General features: G+C 39.7%; 1 protein-coding gene across 7 annotated transcripts; it reads right to left on the reverse strand.

The window, feature by feature from the left end:
* Window positions 1-1,734: 1,734 nt before the first annotated feature.
* On the reverse strand, window positions 1,735-23,281 carry ZFAND4 (zinc finger AN1-type containing 4). Of its 7 annotated transcripts, none has more exons than XM_039709067.1 (10): window positions 23,136-23,281; window positions 22,193-22,495; window positions 14,752-14,827; window positions 14,583-14,650; window positions 13,859-14,045; window positions 9,903-10,050; window positions 7,889-9,067; window positions 7,214-7,268; window positions 4,857-4,971; window positions 1,735-2,627 (listed from the first exon to the last, which is right to left on the reverse strand). In XM_039709067.1, exons 2-10 carry the CDS (start codon window positions 22,374-22,376, stop codon window positions 2,492-2,494), a joined length of 2,148 nt encoding a protein of 715 aa, XP_039565001.1. In that variant the 5' UTR covers window positions 22,377-22,495; window positions 23,136-23,281; the 3' UTR covers window positions 1,735-2,491. The 7 variants fall into 7 exon arrangements, with proteins under 7 accessions (XP_039565001.1, XP_039564998.1, XP_039564999.1 ...); XM_039709064.1 differs by having other exon boundaries at window positions 4,857-4,974; XM_039709065.1 differs by having other exon boundaries at window positions 4,857-4,974; window positions 23,131-23,267.
* Window positions 23,282-24,483: the final 1,202 nt, after the last annotated feature.

The raw sequence follows: 24,483 nt of genomic DNA on the forward strand, positions 1-24,483 counted from the left end.
AACTTCCAGTATGTAAACCCTTTATAATACAGTAATCTAATTACATGAACACAGAAAAACTAAACATTTGTGTTCAGCAGATGCACAGCAACATGGTACACTAATACTCAAACTCCCAACCATTTAAGTTTACACAGTAAACAGTAATTAATCCATAGCAGAAACTAACACAGGACTTGGTAAAAGCCAGTAGCATCTGAAGTAACAACTGAAACAGTTAATTTCAAATTAAAGTGCTCTTGTGGCTGTACTACTGGTTGAAAATTAATGCCTGTAACACTTAGTGGGAACAAAACCAGTAGAGTTCTGAACAAGAATTATCTGTATTAAGCACAATTAAAATGAGGTATAACAAAAATTATGAGAAGCTGTACACAAGGAAATTAGATTATTAGTGCATTGCATATTCTAAAAAAGCATTTTTGTGCATTTCATGATACATATGCAGAAAGGGAGAGTCAAAATTGAGATGTCACTCAGACATATATGTTAAGCAGTTGTATTAAAATTTGAGTATGGCTATTCCAGTATACTGCAAAACAATGTCCTGACAATTATACTTATGCAAAATCAGATTAAGTGATCACAGACCACAGTATTTTAATTCCACTTCTTACCAAATCCCTACTGTACCTACAAGAAGTGCAAATACCTCTGTCTTTAGAATGTTGCTGAGCTGTGTGCAATTGTTGTGAAAACACTTGTGCATTTGTCACGTTCCTTATTCTCTCCCTTTGGCATCAAACACTGTCCCATGCTGGAGATGGAAAAAACTCCAGGCCGTTCATGGTACATAGCTTGGCTCAGTAACAACACGCTCGTCCTATCAGGGGAACTTCCTCCAGTAATGACAAGCACACAAGTCACACACACTGAATGACATTTTTATCTCATCAATACCCAGAAGAATGATTGTGAACATTATTTTTCCAAGCTCATCACTCTGAAAACTTCAGGTTTAAGAAGTGTGAAGTGGACTACACAAAATGGATTTCCTCCAAGGATGAGATTCTTCAAGTTACTTCTCCCTCCTTCAGTGACCATCTTCTTTTTTTCATCCACCTTTTGGCTGTCATTCTCATAAAGCTGCTCCCCTTTGACTGGAATGCAGCACAGATCATTTTAATACCACAACCAACTAAGTTGCTGAGGATTTTGGCAAGACAGGGACAATGATATTTGATTCCTAGACACAATGTGGGAGGATTTCTTTTGTTTTGGTGGTTTGTCATAGGATTTTTATTAATCTCTTTATACTGGAACACTTCATGCAACTTATGCATATAAAAACATTTCACAAGCATTAAGGGAATGAAAGAAGAAAGTCTTTGAGCAGGTATATTCCTTCAAAAGCAGTTTCTGCAGAGCCTATATAATCATCAGAAGTGTCTCATGCATTTACTGAACTGCTGTTATACTGTAGCAGATGGAAGGGAGAAAGATTAACGCAGGCCATTTGTTGTGCATCCCTTTTGCCTTTGCTAGTACACCTGTAAGACTTCAGGAGGTTTATTTAAAGCACACAGTGTTGGTCACACTATTCCTAATGAAGCTGGTGGGAATTTCTCCCATCATCTTCAGTAAGAACAGATATGAGCCAGTGCTTGTGCAAAAAAAACCCAAAAAACAAACAAAGAAAATAAATATACCCTCCCAACAGAGCCCAGCTTTTAATTTAGGAACACACTGTAAGAGGGACGTTATTTTGTGCATTTATGACAGCATAAACAAGAATAAAATTTAATATTTATTAGAATTTCTTCCAGTAACAGCATTCAACATCTTAACAAAGCAAGTTGTGAAGTCTTAAAAAAATCTAGGATTACAAAAAAAGTTAAAATAAGTTGTTTCTTATATTTAATGGCAACAAACAGGGAACCTTCTATTTAAAAACAAACTTGTCATATAAACAGCATTATTTTAAGAAAATGTGATTAAGATGATATGTAATTTTCAGAATGGACACACAATGTACAAATATCAATCAGAATAAAACAGAGGGGTGGAACACACTATCCCCTTAAGATCTCAAAACAGGCTGTTTGAAGAAAGGGGAGGGAGGAGGATTTTTCTAGTGAAATAACTTAGAAGATACCACACAATGGACAAAAACAAGAGTACAGAAGACATTACGTGACACCCTCATTACAACACCCCCTCAACTCTGGTTATACAGTAAAGTTAGTAAAGTGCATCTTTAAAGACTTGTCTAGTGAAATAGCTTTTCCAAATATAAAACACAACACGTGCAGTAACAGTTAAATCATAGTGTAAGTTTTCAGAAACTCATTTTTAACCTTTCATTCACTCAAGAAGAAAAGTTTTAACTGCAGTAGTGTTCACATTATTCTTCGATGCATCCTCATGTGCTTTTGTTACTTGGCAAATCTTTAAATATGGAGCATGGCAAAATTATGCAGTTTAAGCAAGTGCTTCTCTCAGTTCAATACAATTCTTCAACAGCAGAGTGGCCACATGCAGCACAACCATGTCAAATTTTGGGAAGCTTTGGTGCACTAATGATGGGGTTGGTCTCCTGTAAATACCTCCGTCCTGCACTCTTGTAGTCATAGGTGCAAGTGTGAGTCTCTGCATAGCGGTGTGTTGCACAGAAGTTGTTTCCACATCTAAAGAATCAAGAATATTACAAGTTACAAGCTTTTAGAAGCTTTTAATGCTCTCACATGCTGGGAGCCATTTTGCTTAATCATATTTTAGATGACAGAGCTGTTTGAATTGTTATCATCATTGACTGATAACATTAACTGGTGGGGTACACAGAATGACATTTTTCACACTGAATATTTCAGTTTTGACCCAACAGTTTCTTCAGCTGGGAAGCCAAGCAGTATCAGTACTCCAGGAACCAGCTAGTAAGGAGTCAAATACACTTATAAATTAAGAATGATGAGCTTTGTTTTACTTTCTTTCTTTTTTTTAAGGGCCTCACACAATATTAGTTGGTAGATTCAGAGGACAAAACCATGGACAGTAAATCCCTCAGATGAAATCCACATAATGCATTTCAATTCAAAACCACAACATAACTCAGACAATCAAAGCAGTTGTTTCTACCTGGAATAAACTCAAATTAGCCATTTAAGATTAATAAATACAGATTTAGTCAGCTGTTAAGACATCAGACAAACTACAGGGAACATAACTTCCTGGAGGACTTCAATAGGGTTCATCTACCCAGTATCCACTGCAATTTTGATGAGTTAAGATCAGGATTTTTGCTTCAAACTTGACAGCTCTGTAGCTAAGAGCCAGGAGAAAAGCATACTTTGGATGTTGTTAATGATCTGGGAAAGGGCTTTATCTGGAGACCCATACTGGTGTCCTGTTGCCTGATTATTTGATAAGAGATGCTTCCTGACAGTTAAACACTGACACCACTCAAAATCAGAATTCTCTTGAAATGGATTAAGCATTACCCAATTCACTATTACACTATAATCCCCTATTTATTTATCTATCTAGGTTCATAATAAACTCTGCAGCTGTTACTGATGCTTTGTGTGCCTGGAAATAAATTTGCTTTTCTTTGGTTCTTGGCCCCATAATCACAACTTTTCTCATATGACTGTATTCTCTATTTGGTTTACCCTGCTTTCTAGTAAAAGGTCCTGTGGTTGCTCCTTTTAAAACCAAAACAAATGCTATTCTTGGAAATGAGCCATCACCCCCTTCATTTTTAACCTTAAGTAAGCTGCTTAGTTACTTTTAGGAAAGCTTGCAGCTATTTGCTCATCAGGAAAGTGAGCAGTGCCCAAAACTGTTTCAAAATCAGAGACTGAAGAGTCAGTATGGAGACAATTCCTCACCCTGAAATTCTCCATATGATTCCCCAGTGGCAGAAGTTCTTTTTAATTTTGCTGTTGTTGGCATGAACCAAGATCACCTCCAAATGCAGCCCTCACAGTGCAGCAGTTCCCAACCTTGACTAGCTCATAGGGAACAATATTAAGAAAAAAATATCTTGTGGGGAAAAAATACTTTGAAAACCAAGACTAACAGAGCTGGGTTTTTTCCTGTGGTTTTTTTTTTTTGTAGTTGTTGAGGTTTTTTTGTCTGTTTGAAGGTTCGTTTTGTTTGTCTGGGAATAAGACTAACAGAGCTGGTTTTTTTCCTGTGTTTTTTTTTTTTGTAGTTGTTGAGGGTTTTTTGTCTGTTTGAAGGTTCGTTTTGTTTGTCTGGGAATTGTTTGTTGTTTTTTTTTTTTACAGTTTCCCAAGACTACAACCAAGCACCAGGTCTCACAGTGCTGTCTAGAAGTAAGGATTTGGAGGACCAGCACTTTGGTGTTCTGTGTGTGAGATGCTCTAAATGCTCAAAGGTAACCGGAGTCTTGCAAAAAGCAGAACACACATCAAAAATTTGTTGAACACAAATTTGTGTGAATTCACAAACTGTGAAGATATGCTGCAATAGGGAGAAATCAGAGGGAGAGGTTTGGTTTGGTTCTGAGAAACGATACCAAACCTGCTTTTTCCTTAAGTTGTTAAAGGTATCATTACGGATGAGAAACTTTACAGAATGTTTATCTCTAGCAAGTTTTTTCTCCCACCAGTACAAAGTATCATTGTTTTTTGTTGTCTTGTTAATTTCCTGGTATCTTCCATTCTGTTACTTTCTAGTTCTAGACCTTTCTGGAAGAACATACACCTCAAGAGCAGAACACGGGCAACATTCCCAAGTTCTAATTCCTGCAGTTTTGCTGAACTGAGAATTGCAACTCTTTTGAAGGTTGCCTTTTGATTTGCTATGCTTAAGGAATACCATGCAGTAAATAAAACTTTTTGGTTAACTCAGCTATCAATTTTAAGTAACAGTTGGTTATATACTCAGCCTACCTGCATTCATAGCTGGTTGCCAATCCAGTTTTCTTGCCACAAAGAAAGCAGTGCTTTGAAATTTTCTTTTTTGCTTGAATTAAGCCATTCACAGGTGGAAGATGGGTTGCTTCACCTGCTTTCAGAAGCAGAAAGACATTTTAACTTACTCACAAACTAGTTAAATGTTATCTTTTGAAACACGGATTTGTTTTGTATTTCTTAGGATACTTCAGGTGGGAACCCCAAAGTCTAAAAGGAGAGGGGAAAAATAAACCATGAAAGCCAAAACAGGAAACACACTTCAAGCCTATGTATGCCTCTGGAAATGCATCACAATGCACAGAACTGTTATTTTGAACACCCGTTAAAAGTTCATGTAAACAAGAAGTTACAGAACAAATCAAGAAGTTACAGAACAAATCAAATGGTCTTCCCAGGTGTGAAATGAACAGAGTGTCACTGGGAAAGCACTGTGCACAATGGCTTCACAAAGAATTAACTGGGCACTCAGTACCTAGCATCCAATATATTCAGTATACCAGTTTGCCAAGTAAGTACTGCAACACGTTAAAATCTTGCTGGCACTCCATAAATGCAAGAAAAGTATAGCATTAGACTACAGGTCTCTACTTAGCTATATGGTTACATTAGGCACTTTGCAGATGTCTGTAAAATTTCTACACTTAAAAAATTTATGTTTACTTTTTGCCATGTAATTCTTGACTGTTGCTTTATTAACTGGAGATCAAGTAAAGAAAAGGCTTCTCCTTTCTTCATCTCCTTCCTTGCCTCTGTGGAAGTAAGTGTTTTCTCCACAACTTCCTTAAGCGTATTTCCCACGTCTGGATCAGTAAAGTGAGCAATGCATCCTCTCAAACATTCTTTCAGTGTTTCTACTGCTATATTGTCAGGATGTTCCCAGAAAGTTCTCATGAATTCTCAAGTATTTTTTGTCCAGCACACTTTTAATCCCAACAGTAATTTCTCAGCTGAAATGCAGCAGACTACTCAATAGTAGCACCAGGCAGTCTCTATACATCACAGTCATCACTACCAACCACTCCCACCCCATTCCTATTTAGCATTCAAAGTTCCAGGCAACATTTGTCCACGCTAACAATTTCATCATCTAAAAGCACACAATTTCAGAGGCATCGGTTAGCCCAGTTTGTGAAAGAGACAGAGCTTGGCCCTGTTGGATCTACTTGAACAGAAAGAAAATACACCTGTCTTCACATTTGCATCCCTACAGCAACTACAGTGAAAAGTGATCTGTCCTTTGGCCAGTTGTAACAGATTATCACCACACCTCTTTCAAGAGCCTGCATGATATGACCACCCTAACTCATATCCAGCATCTTTTGGAAAATACACTTTTGTCCAATGTAAGATTCACCAGAGGAGTGTCTTCTTCACAGTCCTATCCAAAGTGACTCGGGTGTTAGCAGGCTTCCCCATATGCAGACAAGGCTCTCAGGGTACCACCTCTGGAGCAGCAAAGGACAGACCTGTTTACTGACTGCCAAGTCAAAGCTGCACCCACAGCTGTGAAACAAGGGCACAAGCCACTCTTTTAGCAGCTTTTGCTCCAACATTGCAATTACATATTTTTTCTGTTGCAGCTGCTATTTGAACATCTATTATCTAGCTCATTTTCTACACCTGGATCTCCAATACATACCCACCTCTTCCTAAGGGCATACAGAAAGAAAAGAAAAATTGCTAACTGCAAGTCAAAGATATAAGAAAAATTATATGTGCTGAAAATTCTTAGCTGACTGTCTAAAGAGCTTTAAAAGCATTAGTTTAGACAATTCCTTTCCTCCCAATAAATTAATCACATAAGCAGTTAGTATCTATGCATAACACATCTTTTTTCAATAGATGTCAAACATTAAGCACTCCACAGTTACCAAGGCTAGGGTGGAAAGAATGACAAGCACAAAAACCAGTAAAATATCTGCACTGTATCTGTGTTCTGCAGCATCTATGCCCTTATTGCTTCCTCCCCACTTTTTTGTACTAAAGAAAATGCTACTGATAAATTTGGCTCTGATTTTAATAGACTCAGAAGTATTCAGAGAACTGATAATTTGGAAACTTCAGCACAGTAATTCCCAGATGACGTGCAGGATTCACTAAGTATTAAAAAAGCTAAGAAAGACTTGCAGTTATGGTCCATCTAAGATCTGGATCCCATCTGTTTGTTTAAGAATTGCTTAAAATACTAAAAGATTAACCAAGCTACAGAAGTGTAATACAGCAAGGACTCCAGAAGCCAAATGCCTTACAAAGAGAAATTATTTTTGTCCTCTCTATGTGTGATGTATCAGGAAAGATTAAAGAGTCATCTTTAATTATTATATGTTACTTACCTACTCTTTTCCCTACAGCTGCCATACTTCCATTCATTCCAAGCCCATGCGCAGACTAAAAAAAAAAAACGTCCACAAGAAAATTACTAGCAGATGGAAATTAAATGGAAAAGTAGGTAGTCTGGTATCAGCTTATTTGATATCAATGTTTTATCAATCTACCCACGAAGAGTCCAAGACAACTTCTGCACACTTTTATAGTTACTATTCTGTGACATAAAGCCTTACCCCCAATGCTATTTAATGAATCTCCCCACACTTTAAAATCCACCGAAACAACAAAGTACATCAGACAGCAGAAGCTTGGCACATATGGTGCCAGTCACTGGGCACACTTTGGAATAAATGACAATTAGTGAGCAGCAGAATCCAGATGATGCTTCTAACACACACACTCATAACTCTACCACTACAATAACTCGTAATTTCAGTTGTGAACTGAACAACCACTTTAATCTTAATGAAAAATTACTTCTAGGACCTGTTTAGATAAACAGGCTGTTTAGATACCATCAGCCATTCAGAAAATAGTTTAAGACAATCAGGGATTTAAATACACCTCCCACAGTCCATCTGCCTCTTCTGACAAGACAGAAACACACACACAGTAGTTTTGTAACATCAGTATCACAAAACCAGGAAAACTTTGATTTCTTTGGATGTTTGCATACTCACTAGAATATATTCAGCAGCTTCATTTGGAGGAGCAGTTTTCCTCAAGCTTTCTTCCTGAAAATGCTGCAGGCTTGTAGGCAGTGCAATACCAGAAGTCCGAAATTTGTCAGTCCCACAGGAACTCTGTAAACTTTCCCTGTTTGTGCTTCGGGCCAGCGAAGCCAGGAATCCTAAGCTACTTACAGAACTCGCAGGTTCTTTGGATGCCTTGCTAGCCACATCTGTGATGTCCCTAGCCTCTGCTTTAGAAATTACATCAGGTCTTTTGCCAAGTGACTCTACTTTCACACTACACAATCTAGTGGTCCTAGGAAAAGAGGAGTCTGCTATACTACGCACTTCCAACGACCGAAGCACATTTGGTGAGGCCGTAGATCTCAAGTTACCAGCCTCAAAGCATCTGGGCTGTGCTTGTGGTTTCAGAGAACTGTGATGTGCCACTTGTGCTGAATACCGGAGGGGAGACAAAAGCAGATTTTTCTGAGGACTTAATTCATGAGTACTGAGAAGACCAGTCTCCATTGCTGCAGTGCTCAGCACTTTGCCAACAGGTTTTCTATGCTGCTCTACAACCTCAGAATCTTTGTCTCCATCAGGCAGTTCAAGCTCTGGGTTCACCTTTCCTATGTCATATATCTCACTACACTGTTCAGCAGCACTGCCTTCTGATAAAAAAGTAAAAGCATCTGGTTCAGGTAGACGTTCGTCTTCTCTTCCATACAGTTCCACGTTTGTTAGATTTGGAAACAAACCAGCATCCTCCTCACTTGCTGACGTCGCATTTTCAGGTGCTTTTTCTGAATTTGCAGGCAGGGATGAAACAGGAGTCAGAATACTATTTGTAGGCAGCTTTGCATTTTCTAGTTCAACGCGAGATATCTTCGGTGGTAACCTGATGCTATTGACTGGCTGAGACCAAGAGCTGCTCTGCCAAGTGTCATCTTCCTTCAGGAAGTGATTGGCTGCGGATGGCATTGTTCTACCAGCAGTGGCCAAAGTAGCCAATGCTGAAAGTGCATTTTGGGGAGACTCTGACTGATGCACGTTGCCAGGAGGAGGCAGGCACTGTCCGATGTGGGGCAGCACTCTGAGGAAGCGGTGACGGGCAGCAGCCACCGAGCCGCTCGATGGCCGAGGGGTCATGGGAGGGCGAGGCTTCACCTTGACAGTTTTCTTAGGCTGTTAAAAAAAAAGGCCAAACCAAAATCAATACCCACAGATACAACAACAATTAGTATTTGAATTCCAGTTGTACTCAAAAGACCTGACTGAAAATATATTCTGAGGAATTCAGACAGTGTAAGGCCAGATCATTCTTTCTAGTCCCTCATATGATACTAGCCATCAAGACTTCATCCCAACATCTGAGTGATAAAATAAAAGATTATGATCAGGACATGTTTTCAATAAATAGGTGATATATCAGAGAAACAGAAAAAGGAAGCCAGAATGCCATCAAAGTTATCCAGAGGAGCTTCAGGTCGCAAACACAGCAAAAAATGTAATGAAGTATAATCTCTTCATTTTACATCTAGGTAACCTAGTCACACGTGAGCACCAGTTTGATGTTTTATTTTCAAGATAATATCATTCCCATATTTCACTTTATAGGTTTTTCAGTAACAGTATACCTAATGAAATTTCATTTTAAGAGAAACATTGACTTTTACCAGAGCAGTACTGCAAAACAATGCTATTGAAAGTATTGGAAGAAAAAAACCCAAACAAAAAACCCCACAAAACCCACCCACCTACCCAAAAAATCTATGCTTGCAAATAAATCCAGGACTAGTAACTAATTCTTTGAATGAAGGCAAGTAGGTCCAAGGAATGCCAATGCCCCTCACCAGAACATTTATACAACAGTATTTACATAAACAATAGCTGAGAAATCATCGACCCATGATAATGTGACTTCTCAATATGGCAGAATATCTGATCTACTTTTTAGAAAAGGCAGCACAAGGAAAGCCCACACCATTTTATGACAGAAAAACTGAAATCACAATTTCACCTTTTTACTCAGATTCATGTTCTCCATCTTTGCCTTGAGCAGTTTCATTTTGTTCATAGTAATTGAATTCTCAATAATCTGCTGGCCAGAAGGTGATGCCTCTGTCTCATCTTCATCATCAGCATATAAATTATAAACTGAACCACCACTGAAATAAAAGAAAGTTTGTATTCACCCTCTAATGAAGTAATTCAATTACATTTTCAATGTAGAGTATTCTCACAACTAGGAAGTCATATCCGTAGTTGATCTGTTGACAAAACATTATGTAAAACTGTATGCAAAGATATTCAAATCCATTTATCCACATAAGCATCCCTTATTAGGGCAAAGTGATGTCGCTGAAATCTGTACATAGCCACGCTTCTGGGAAGTTGTTATAGCATATACAGTTGGTTCACACTCACTATATATTTTCCCCTCAGAGGGGATATCCAGTTCCACAAATGTCTCCTGAAGATATGGCCAAAGCTGTTAAGTGTGTGACTCAGACAACAAGCTGATCAGTTTTCCAATTAACCAGACATTGGCATGGAAGGAAAAGTCCAAATTTCTATCCATCCTGAGGGGTGTTCTCACCATAAATGGAAATGGAGGGGTCACCCATGTGGATGTGATATTCTATTTCTCCTTTTCAAAATAAAAAAAAAGAAAAAAAAGAAAAAAAAAGATCAGTTTAGGTTTCCAAAGATTCCAAAGAGTCTCACATTCGGAAAAAAAAATAAATAGATTAGAATTGCTAGTCCCAAGACAAAATATTTTAAGTCAGTAGTCACTGGAAGTTTACAGCACGACATTTCCTTCTTCCATTCCTCGTTCTAACAGAATCTAAATCTCAAGGTTTTAAAAATCGGCATCTAACTTGTTTTTCCTATAAAGCAATGAAGTATTGATCAGTAACACATTCAACATTTGACAATGAAATGAAAGAACCATTAGGACTGTCCAATTCATTACAAACTGATGCATTTTCAACACTGTAGGTAGTACATTTTAAAGAGTGTTTTAGTTCTTCCATTACATTGTCAGCATCTAGAAATCACGATAATCAGGCAATTCCCCTACTTCCCCTGTGTTCATACAAATGTCTTAGTAGATTTATTTTAAATTTCTACTTTCCAAAAGAGATCAAGAAAGAACTAAAAGTCATTTGGAAGTCAGTACTAAAAAGAAAATATCACTAATTAGAGCTGGCATCTTACCTGATTCTTAGAAATACTCTGCTGCCCTTAGAGCCAGCATTTTTTGCACTGACTCTCCAAATCCAGTTCCTAAAATGTAACAAAATTCCAAAGGCAGCACAGCTGGAGTGTGAAGAGCAAGATAGCAGCAAATTCAAACCAAGAGTCAGCAAAATACACCAGACATTTCTTACCAAAACCTGAGCAATTCCATAGGGGAACAGTCAGCATATGTATTACATATACATATTTCTCCTGGTAAAAATCCAACACTAAAAAAAAATTTCAAAATTTTATCTTTACCAAGGTTTACAACATAATTGTTATCTTTTTGTTCCATTTTCTGACAAATAGGGGCCAAAAATACACATAGAAAAAGAGTGACAAAAGGATTTTTTGTTTGCTTTAATGTGATTCTAAGATTATAGACATTGGACAGGGAGTTTTGATATTAAAGATATTTTCAGGCCATTTTACAATTAGTAAATCTTATATTTATTTTGTCCATAGGTGTCAACATTCCTGAGCTCTTTCTTGTAAAATGCATGTCTCAAGAATTATTAGTTTGCTGAAACCCTTTTGGCACCACTGTCTGCCAGTCCTCCACCACAGCTTCAATGCTCTTCTAACCCAGAGACAATGATCACTGTATGCATTTATACTTTTGTCAAGTTTTAACCAGTAACTCAAGCACAAATAAAATAAAATTATCTGGAGAACTATAAAAACCAAGATCAAAACCAGAGATCATTTCTAAATTTCAGTCGAATTCCGCTCCAGGTATCAGCAATATGAAAAAGGATGACAAACATGTGCTTCAAAATGCTTAGTCACCAATATACCCACACATATGAACACACCTGTCAGCATGGAAAACTAGTAGTTTTCAGTAGCATTCAGTGGCCCACGGCTTTACTCTATAAAGATCAAACAAAAAGGTCTGATTTGTTTGCATTCTCTCCTCCCTTTGCTACATTTCCATTTCCCACAGTCTCACCCAGCCATGGTAACAAACTCAAGAATTAGAATTTACTTCCCCTCCAAATTACTGTCTGCCTTACTAGAAATAAGTAATAATAAGTTCACTAATAAGTGAATTCCTACAGAAAGCACAGAAAAACAGAAACAACTGAAACTGAATGTTTTCAGCTCAGGTGGCTTCCAACTCAAATGGTTCACTTGACCAGCACCAGCACATTTCTAAAGCCCAATGTATTTGACAGTCCTATGTGCTGATATGCTTTGAAAAGCTTACCCAGGTACCTTGCAAGGGCCAAATGAATGTGGTTTATTCCTCCCATTTGCAACGTTTAGCCAATCTTAGTAAAATTACTAGTAAATCTGTACATTAGGATTACCCAATGGAAAAGTAAAAAGACTTTCAGATCACTGTCTATACTAGTTTTAAATGGGAAGAAAAAAAATCAACACACACTCTAAAGTTTGAACACATAGGCAGATACCAGAGAGCCCATTCTGCTGAAAAATGAAACTTCAAGCTCCTTACGACAACTCCTTGCACTAACTCACAGTATAGCATCCATGGTCCCAGCTTTGTGGATGGCTTTCCATGTTCACTGGAGCCAGAGGTTAAATAGGAAAAAAGTGGTAACAGCAAGAACAAGAATTACACCAGCCTGCTCATCTTTCCAGAAGTGTATCCAGCCCAATGCAGCAGGCAGGTTCTCAGTTCTTAATCAATTATATTTTTATTTAAGATAATACCATATGTGGCTATTTACTTAAAGAGCACTGGAGCTGAAAGATAAAATCACAGATCTAAAATATTTGTATCTTTTCTCTTTCTTGTATATCAAACACTAGGTCTTTCTACTCTGTTTAACAATGTGGGAATTCAGCTTTGGTATTTCTTTTTGTCGGTGGTTTTTAAATGTGGATGTCTTATAAAAATTTTCAAGAGTAGTATCACTCTGAATACAAACAATATAAACCCAGTATAGAGCTCTTGCTTTCCTTTTGCAAACAGGAACAAGAATAGTCACTTAAAGCAGCCTGAGCCTTAGCCTTGGAGAAAACACAGCTAGTTTCCAGAAAAGGGACTCCCTTCCTCACAGCTGTACAAATATGAAGTTCTTGAGAGGATAAAAGTACCTACCCAAAAGCTGCAGTACACAAATAGAATGCAATAATTTTAAATAGGTATCCATTTTGATAGTTTTAGGAAAAAGACGACCAAACTGTTAACTACAAGTACAAGGTAGCAGGCAAAGTGATACACCAGATCACTGGATTCTGACAGTAATTGACACAAACTTGGTACCTCAACATTGGCTAACCTGAGGCTTAATTACATCCAAAATCTGGCTGTATTGGTAACGACTATCTTCCTGACTGATCACACCCATAGGAAAAAAATTGTTATGCAAATAGGGAAATGTTTACAAAACTAAACAAATGCATTAAGACGTTAGAGAAAGTGCTTAACAGAAGTTTTTAATATCTAATAAAATATTGATTTGACTCTCCTGCAACATGTTCCCTTTCAGAAAGGGCTGCAATGTTGAGAGTTGCCTGAAGTATGAAGTCAATTTTATCTCACTATATTTATGTACACAGTGATAAGAGAACCATCACCACAACCACTGACCACAAAGCACTACTGTGCTGTTCAGACAGTTGCAACAATTTCACAGCTCTTAGGGAATAATTCTTTCAATATGCCAGATACTCTTCTGATAAAACCAACAAATACAGCCGAAAATTACACAGCAATCCACTTTTGAAGAATAATACAAAGACTAAAAGCAACTTTACCTCAAAGATTCAGACAGTGGTGTTAAAGTGCCATCGCCCCGGTCAACCACACGGAAGAAATTCAAGCGATCTCCTTCGCGATACACTAAGAAGGTAATTTGTTTGTTGGACGGCCCTTTCTCCCAGATCTTGTCCCTAGCAGGATCCATGTATTCAGCCATTTCCCTGATAGGGTCTTTCACAGGAACTAAAAAGAAAAAAAAACCAAAATTAAACCAAAGTATTATTACTATTGTTCTTTTGATGACCTCTGAGAGCTCAGCTCAGTTTATAATAGGAATTCCCAACCTAGAAGATAGCAATACTGAGTTTTTTCCCAAGTGAAAATTATCAATGGAATTTCTTCCTTTTCACTCCTGTAAAGATGATCCACATAACTAAGTTTATCATCTGATTGTAGCAATGCCTGATTCTAATTGACCATATCTTAAAAATTATTTGTATAATGACATTCCAGGATAATTTTTTCTTCAAGTGAAGAATTGCTGATTTTATGACTTGAGAATTTATACATACTAATATACTTAATTTAAGAGTAAACAAAGTCCACTTGATATGCTAAGAGAAGAATGGGAAAAAAATCCCTCCATTTTTGTTAAGTGTTTTTCCAATTAATATGGAACTGAAGTCTCATTGTCTAAAATGCTTACCTAAGAGAAGCTCTCTACAGTTACAAGATATGGCATGAAAACCACTATCTTTCTTTAACTTCCTTAACACCTACCTCTTCTGGTGTTAACAGGTCCACCTCGCATAGCCAGAACCAACTTCAGAGTGCAGCCTTCTGAAATGCTGTAAATAACAACAAATAAATTTTCATTGCATTTTCTGTTGCTCATGCTAACAATTATTTAGAAACATTAATTAGAAACATAATTTTATTCTATACTTACTTATAATCATCCAAACAATAGTCATCCTTCAGTTCCATATTATTCCAAATTAAGTGCTGCTGAGAGACAGGAATACCTAAACAAAAGAAACAAACAAATGACTCAAGGCTTGGCAGGAAGACTTCTGGGGAATTTTGATTTTTGAAGAGTGTGGGGTTGATGGACTGAAACTGGATCGCAGGAGAAAGAAGAGAAGAAGCAGAACAAGGATAGCCACTTGAGCAGTCTTCAGCCATGACATTCAACCTCCATATAGTTATTGAAACCAAAGATTTTCAGGAGGCTTTAGCTCACACACAAAGTTCAACCTTCTGGCTCAGTACAGAGTGTGTAGAAGTGTTCAGATGTTTCAGGCTTACTGAATACTTGCTTTTTCCAGTCATCAGATAAGGGAGGTTTTTTCCTGTTATCTGAACTTCAGAACTTTAGGACTACTGACGGGAAAAACAGGAGAAAGCTCAACCTACAAAACTGCTGAATAATTTAATCACAGACTGCTATTTTGTATTACTCACAATACAGACATAATCACATTAAGGTGACTGGTGCCAGCTCTATTACAGTGGCAAGAAGTGCAAATCTGTTCTTATCCCTGTTTCTTTTGGGACCTCAAAGTTTAGTAACATAGCATTTAAATTAAACTTCATCCTACAAACACTTGTGTTTCATTCTGGGTTTTTTCAAGCCATCAAAATCTTATTACTATTATCCAGTAATATTCACTTTCAATTAAAGTTCTGGGATGATTTGGCTGTTTTTGTTAAAAGAAAGTAAGCATACTGAATATTTGTCCTTATTAAAAATCTGTGTTCTATACAAATAGAATCCAAATTCTACACAATTTCTGTCTGCATAGTCAACTCAGATACAAATGTAATACACATTAAAGTTAATAAGCAAAAGCTGGTACAACTTGAGGTCTTCACACATTTTTACTGGAATGCTAACACATTCTGAATTTCAGATAGAATAAAAATGAAGACAATTACAAAAGGATGAGACATCTCAGACAACTCAAAAAATTTATATATATATATACACACACACACATATATATATATATATATCTCACTCAAAAAATTTATATATCTTCCCTCCAGCATCAAAAGGAAGTTGTTTAATTTGTCTAGTGAAACCCAGGTAATTAAGATCTCACTGTGCATTCATGATAAATGTCAATTAAAATCCATATCTACAGAGATCAAGAACTACTTTTTCAAAAAGTTCTAAACACTATTTCTCATACTAAGAAACAAAATCTATAACTGTATTTTCCTAAAGGTTACATTAAAATAACCTTATCCTACATTTTAATTCATTTAATGTTCAGATACTCAAAAGAAAATACAAGTGACAGTGCTACACAGTAAGACATCCCTAAACACATCTGCAGGAGGGGTACGCAAAGATCGGAGTCTTTCAGACAGTTCCCAAAAACATCTAAGTTTTTGAAGGCTTGTGAGAATGCTCAGCAAGCTGTGGCAGGGATCAGGAAAGTAGTCCCTTGCTAGGCAGAGGAAGGGCACAAAGCTCCAAACACGCATCAATTATGTCCCTAAACGTCTGCAGGAGGGGTACACAAAGATCAGAGTCTTTCAGACAGTTCCCAAAAACATCTAAGTTTTTGAAGGCTTGTGAGAATGCTCAGCAAGCTGTGGCAGGGATCAGGAAAGTAGTCTCTTGCTAGGCAGAGGAAGGGGCACAAAGCTCCAAACACCCATCAATGTTAAGGAAGAAGAGGGGATCAAAGTCCAAGCACCATTAACAGGCAAGCAGGAGACACCCCTGTGCAGAAGGGGGAGCACACAGGGAGGAACTGTCATTGCTTTTCTTTAGGTTTTACAGAAGATGATAATTTCCTCTTCTCACCCCAGCCCATATCCAGATCTTCCCTGTTCTGACCAACCAACATGTTACTCCCTCTGACTGCATTTAACAGGAATCTTATATCCTCAGAAGTCCATAGGACATTTATAAGAAGAACATGCTCATACAGTAGACTAACATAATTGCTACTACACTGCCAGCTATTTAATAGCTGGTTATTGGTTATGTTTCAAGTCAGCAGTGTAAGCAAAAGAAAAAGCTGGCAATAGCCAGTGAGTCTACATTAAAGTTTGTGTTGTTTTGCACTCTTCTGATTACAAACAATCTGATTACTGTCTGCATTTGTTATGGTTTCAGCAGCCTCCAAGGAGCAATTTCCAATTACTTTGATAAACTGAGAGAGTATTTGTTAAAAAGGCTGGCTTGCAGCTGGCAGTACTGGAGAGAAACATGGTTTTGCTCATTCAACAATGACAGTGTATTTTTGATGAAATGAACAGATGAAAAGAGGATACTCTGCTGTAATTGGAAACAGACACATCTTTATTACTGATTCCCTTTTATACTGCTTTCTTAGAAGTCTGTATTTACACACTGAGGAAATAGTATGTGCTTTATAGCTTCAGAGGCAGCAAAATATTAATCAGCTGTCCCTTTTCTGGATTATAGTAAGGATTTCTTGAGGAGACATTTGCACATGAGATCATCATGTACAACTGCCAACAAAAATGAGAACTGTGAGATACCCATCCACTATACCTCTCCATAAGCAGCACATGATGGTATCACTGGCCTGCCCCAAATCAGTACTGAGAGGTAAGCAAGGCAATAAACTACATCTCAAATGGAAATGAGCTGGCCAGCTCATGCTACAGGAGGACAGAAGAGTCTGCAGACTACGGATTGAAATGGCTGCAGGTACACTGACAATGTAACCTACTAAAACAGGGGAAGGAGAGGAGAGAAGCAGCTACCCTATCCTGTCTCTGAATCAGCGTATCACATACGGCCTTAAGCTTCCCTCCCATACTCTTCTTTTTGGCAAGCTAAGTAGGTTCACCACAGAAACTGATTTGCCAAGTCTGACACAGGAAAAAAAATTAAAATTCCTGTAGATTTCAGAAAAGAAAATCCTTGATTTTATGTTGTGGGTATAAAGTTCCTATGTTTAAAAATGCCACATATATTTCACTGTCAAAATTCAAACTGCACTTATCTTTCTATCAATGTTGAAATTGATGGAGCCTGGGCTGACAGTCTTATTTCCCCCACAAACTGGCTACATTAGTAAGTGGTGCAAAAGCCCACAACTTACAGTGGCAGGACTGTTTTCCTAATTGTAAAACCCCCCAGTTTCACTTGAATGACAGTAACTATGGCAGCATACATGGAGTCAGCACTGACCTACTCTTTGTCGAAGGGACTGACTAAGAACTAAAGACAGCAAGTCACCAGCAACTGAATGCAGGCTAACAAAATTTCCTGACAAAGGTGACCTGACTTACAGCTTCCAGATGCTGCTCTGGGCAGCATCTGCTACGAGCAGAAATGTTTCCCCAGCTCAGACAAGGCACAAGCTTAAAAAATGCTTCATGAACTTCTCTATCAGCACAGTAAACAGGCAAATCATAAAGCAAATAGAAGATGTAGGGGAAAAGTAGCAAACAGAAAAAAGCAGGATTGGTCCCATTAAAAATTCATGACACTTGTGCAATCCACTTACTCCAATCCTGGCAGAAGCACAGCTATCTTCTCTAATGCAAATAGTAACAAATGTCATTATGACATACTCTGAATTCACAGAATATTGAAAGAAATTACAACATCCATATGAAATCTGCTTGACATTCTTCTAGTTTCTTTTATTTAATGTGAAGCTGCTGTACACAGACAGCAAAATAATGACAGCAAAAAGACCAAAGAAAAATAACAACTCACATGATGAACTGAGTACACACATACACAACGAAATTACTGCTGCATCTGTCGTTCCCTGCTGAACACAAGGGAACACCTACTGAACATTGAAATCAAGATGTGCTCTGAAAGCTAGTTCTCTTTTCCCATTTACAATAATACAAGAAAAAGAGAACATCTGAATTTTCATCTAACAAGCTCGATGTTTCCATGTACATAGATCATAAAATTCATTTGCAAGTACTCACGCAACAAACCATGACCAAAGTTGGTTTTTATTTTAAAGCTAACTACATAAACGAATACCCTAACACTCCATACTGAAGAATTCAAATAAATTCTGGCAAGCTAACAACAATAACACCACCACTACCAAATCCAAAGCCTGCCTCCTCCCTTGAGACTCAATCCTATCTTTCCCAACAAACATGCTTACAGGTATTACCTATGGTTCTTTAACAGATTAATTAACCACTACTACAAATAAACCCAAATGCTCTGTCTATAAAACACTGTAATAATTGGTGTTTCCAAATGAATACTAAACTCCGCCCAGCCCAGCAACTACAAGGATTTGTGCAGTGGAGAAAGCAAAAAGAACTCAGATTAAAAACCCCATTACTTCCTCTTTCAATAATTTTTTTTAAGAACTACCCATGTTAAAGCTCAGTCTTTCATGCCACCTGGAAATTCAGATACCATCAGCACTGATTAACAAGAAAAACCAATAGAGTAGGTAGCACTGCTAGCAGCACTGTGTGTGTATACCAGTTTTTATGCCACCAACAGAGACAAAGAGAGCTATTTCTTCCCAGGTGAGCTCTTTTAAAGGGCTCAGTCAGTGAATCTGAGACTAGGAGTGATTTACCCCTGGGGCTCCAAAGTCAACACTATAACAAATCTCCTGCTTACATCACATAGGACATATTTGAGGACAAATACCTGGATCTGATCCAAACACACATCAGATATGCTGTAACTTCAATTTATGAGTAGAAGACTTGCACTGAAATTTCAGATGCATTAGAACCCGTAAATTTTATGCATATTCTTTACTGACTAAAACCACTGAAAACACATAGCTGGAAACATGCAGCTCTTTCTCAGTAAGGTACCAATGTCTAGTACAGCTGTCTAAACAAAGCCTTTCCATATCAGACCACTAGCAGGCATCAAGAATGACAAACAGTATCCGAAGCAGACAAGATTCCTAACATGCCATCCATATCATGCTTTTTTATTACTGTGAAGACAGTCTAGAGCTATTGATTTTCCAGCTCTTGACAAAGATCAATCTGTCTTAATTTTATTATTAGCCTCTTCCAATTAGAGGCATTGGTAATATTTCAACAATTTGTTAACTTCTGACACAATATAGATTTTTTTCTTGGAACTTTCAGGTCTCAGCTCATTTTTCCAAAACCTCTCTTTTTTTTTTTGCTTCTATACTATCATCCTCAACATCCAAACATAGAAAACACCCTTAACTAGGGACCTCATGTAGTCTTCCAGCACTGTAGGAGGCATTCTCCAACCAGAAGTGCAGTTCAAATAAGAGACATTCACATCCCATGAAAGCTGACACAATACAATAATTAAAAGTGAAAACCAGCAGCAGAAACAGGAACAGATGCAAGCTTTCTCCTTCCCATGCTAAATCACAACAAAATTACTTCTGAATTTTTGCTCCATCTGGGTGATTCACTGCTCGAACTTGCGCACTGTAATAGGAACTCTGTCACTGAAAAATTGTTAATTATTATTTTACATGCAAAAGCAACCCCGAATGCAACATACAATTAATTTGTCATCGTGTATCTGTTTCATCCACATGTAACCGATCAATTTGTTTTCACTCTGCCTCCCAAAAATCATTAATCAGGGCAGTACAAATATTTTAACTCTGCTATGGAGTGTCAAAGTATTTAAACTGACTGTTGACAATTCAATGATAAGCACCAGTGAACTCATCTTCCATGTTTAATGAAATTTACTTATTATTAATTCTATACAGCAGGCAGCTAAGCCATAATTACTTTACCATCCTATGAACTACAACATGCAAACAAAATTCCAGATAAGCATTATTATAACTTCATTACTGAGCTGTTCTTCTAATAAGAAATGAAGATACCTTTGTAAGCTGTAGGTATAACTGAGCATGGCTATTCAAAGTCTCACATTTTGGACTACAAGGAATTCAAATCCCTCTTCCTTACATCTTAATATATCCTTTAAAGCACCATTGATACTGCCCAGACAGCCTGCCTTCTTCTGTTCTCTACTACCTCTGCTACCTTCTAACTCAAAGTTAGTCAGCGCTCTACCCATGTCTCCTACACCTATTCAATCACAAGTAGGAAAACCCCTTTCCTTTTCCTGTTTCACCTCTAGCCTCCAGGAGCATCTTGACACATTCTCTAACTTGTGATTAATTACAGCCTTGTCCACAGCAAACAAAAGGCCACCCACAGAGCTGCAGTGCTGAACCTACAGGGATGCAAGAGCTGCTCATCTGCACAGTGCAGCTTCTGCTGTGTGCATCTTACCATAAACAGTCCCCTCTGTTGTTGCAATGCTTGTGTGTTTTAAGACTTGTGCCAGCTGTCTGGGTTTTTTTCCATCTACCAGAGCAGATTTCCATAAGAGGAGGAGAGTATCTTAGATTCCAGGCAACAGCATTATATTACATCTCCCAGAGGATGGGTTCCACACAGACAAAGGATTAAAAACACATACAGGTATAGCAGGGAATGAGAGGATCCCTTTTCTTAAAATTACCAACTCTGATACACTCAGCTTCTACAGCTGTACAGTTCTTTAACACCTCCAAAGTGAAAAAGAAGATCGAGGACACAATGCTTAGACTATGAATATATAAATATTTCAAATCACATTCTTTCATGCAAGGTCATCCTCACCATAGAGGGAAAGAGGTAAGAGGGGACTACCTACACTTTTTCTTCTTGCACAAGCATCAGGACTGGCCTCATAACTTAAAGGAGAATGTGTCAAGTTTATCACTTTAAGACAAAGCATTGCTCAGAGGTCAGATGTCTACCAGCAAAAGATCACTCACCTAAACAAAATTCAAATCAGTAACCTAAAGCTACCTTTGGGATTTGCCTGCACTGCAGTTACTCTTGTGACTGCAGTATCATAAAAAAACCATAAACTGACTAACCTAATCAGCAACAAACACAGCAGTAAATCTAAAGTATGCTCAGTTACAATATACATATATTCCATGGCTCAAATTTATAACCTTGCTAGTTAACAAACAACTTGGGTCAGAGACTCCACAGACTTTTTACAATTAACCTTAATAATTGGACATAGGAAAAAAAACCCCAACCAACCCACCAGAAGAGCAAACATACCAACTGCAGTGAAGCCTAAACCACAAAGTTATAGAAAACAGAAAGAACAGAAAAATAAATAACTCAACTTCAATTAAACCTAAGCACCTAGTTTTTATATATACTGCTAATTGAAGTGAAGCCTAAGCCATGAACTTATAGAAAACAGAAAGAACAGAAAAATAACTCAACTTCAATTAAGCCTAAGCACCTAGTTTTTATATATACTGCTAAACATGACATTTAAGTTTTCTGGTTTGATTTCAGCAATTATGCTTTTAAAAACAGGACTTCTTCTAAAGTCATAAAGTTTACACTGAAATAAGAGAGAATAGTACCTTCCAGTCTTTGAATTTTAGCTTTCACAGAAATAACTGTTTCAAAGGGGGAAACTCGCAGTTCAAAGCAGGTTCCTGTAAGCGTTTCAATGAAGAGCTCCATAGTTTCATAGAAAGGAAGTTTGTAGTGAAATGGTCCCATATTATCTTTATTAAAAAAAGGAGGCTCTTTCTTGTTGGCCATTAGAACGGATTTACAACTTCCTTGTAAGAAGATCTGTCAGGAAACTACATTCCACTTCTAGCCAAGGCAGCTTTGAAGACACGTGTAGTGCATTGCTGTTCATCTTTAGGATTTTTCACCTATAAAGCAAACAAATATAGTTCTGACAACATCTAAACGCAACTGCTAAAGAGAATTTAAATTCATTTTGTGTAAAATGGTTGTTAAGAAATATGGAGTTATTACCTAGCTTAGGGCATGATAACCTCAAATTATGTTACCAACGTTGTAGTTTTAGGGCTCTAGTTCTAGTCAGCATTCCAGACGCAACCTACTACCTTTGTTATTTTTGTTTCCACAAGCGACATGACAACCAGACGCCCAATGCCTCCAGACAAGAGCTGAGCCCTCCGCAGTGTCACAGCCAGAGGAAAGCTCCGGAAAGGCGTAAGCCCAGGGACAGCTCCGGGCTTTGGAGGCGGCAGTCCATCGCCGCAGCGGAGCAGGGCCGGGCCGGCACGGAGCGGAGCGCCGCGAACAAAGGACGCGAGCGGCTGCCTCGTCCCGGCCGCGCCTCGGGGCGGCCTCGCTCCCGGGCTGCCCGCGGGCCCCGCCACCACTGCCCCGGCCCCGCTTCCTCCCTGGACGCGCGCCTCGCCGGCAGGGCCGGGCCCGGGGAGCTCCGAGCACGGCCCCCCTGCCCCGCCGCCCTCGGCGCTGCCGCCGCAGGGTCCCCGCAGGAACGGCGCTCCGGAGGGCCCGGAACCCGTCTCACCTCACCTGCCACCGCCGGGCCCGCTCGGGGGCAGACGCGGTTCCTGGCCCCCGCGCCGCCCCGCCCGCCGCAGCTGCCGGAGCCGGCCGGGCCCGGCGGGACGCACGGAGCGGCAGCGCAGCCGGAGCCGCCGGGGGCAGCACTGGGAGGAGCCGCCCGGCAGCCCCCGCGCTGCTCCGCCCCCTGACAGCTCCCCCCGCGGGCCAATGGCACGGCCGCTCTCACGAACCTCGGCCAATCAGCGCCTCCGGGGGGCGGGGCTCGCGGCGCCTCAGGGGCGGGCGCCCGCCGGGCCGCTTGTTGTGGTCGTTAAGACGCGGGGCGGCAGCGCGTGCGCAGGGAAGGACCCGGATACGCTTCCCCATGGCCGGCAGTGCTGGAGGCCGCGCTGAGGGGCTGCGGGCAGCCCGCTCCGCCGGGACGTGTCCCTGCTCAGGGCCGGGGAGGAACGGGATGGGCTTTCAGGTCCCTTGCGCCCCAAACCGCTCCGTGAGTCTGTGCAACGCCCCCAGCGCTACCGGTGGACACGTGATCGCGGCGGGGCCGCGCTGCCCCCTGGGACACGGAGGGCGGCGGGGCCGGGGCCGGCCAAGGCTGCGGCGGCCTTGGCTCAGGGCCGAGCCCCAGAGGCAGCAGCGAGGCCTCGCGCTCAGGCCAGCGGCTCCCGGCACTGCCGGTGTGCCGGAGCGCAGCGCTGGGCCCGGGCGGCAGGGGCAGCCGCCCCGCTGCTCCCAGCCCGGACACGAACATTCCGCCCTGGAAGGTGCCAAGCACTGTGCTGGGGCACCGCCACTGAAGGGCAGCGCTCCATTGTGCTCCTATTTCAGCCTGAGGTGGGCCAGGGCAAGCTCCAGAAGCAGCAGGGCCAGTGGATGATCACAGGCTGGAGAAAACAAGCTTATCCTATTAGCAGGTGCTAATTACATTAACCGCTTTACTTTCCATTTAGATTTTAAAATACACAAGACCTACCCTGACTCACTGTTAGGTTTCAGGCCCAGTTAAAACTGTGGCTTTTTAGAAATATGTCACAGTAATGGGAACCTGTCAGAGCTTCTGGATGCTGTAATACTGAGCCTTCAGCTCTGCCCTTCTATGGGAAATATGCAGCTGTGGTTTATTGAATTTGCAGAAAAACCCCCCAAAAAAACAAACCTGAAAAGGAAACCCACATGCAAAAAAACCCCCAAATTACCAAAAAACAACACAACCCAAAACCAAGCCCTCTAGCCAAAATCCAGTTCAAAAAGTCACCTCTCAGACCAAGCCCTCCCAGAAGTGAAGTCCCTAGACCTCATTTTAACATATGAAGAGGCATGAGGAAAGGCACAGACAATCTCCATCTGCCAGTTT

The sequence above is a fragment of the Passer montanus genome, unplaced genomic scaffold (genome assembly GCF_014805655.1).
Source record: "Passer montanus isolate IOZ18808 unplaced genomic scaffold, ASM1480565v1 scaffold21, whole genome shotgun sequence".
NCBI lineage: Eukaryota > Metazoa > Chordata > Aves > Passeriformes > Passeridae > Passer > Passer montanus.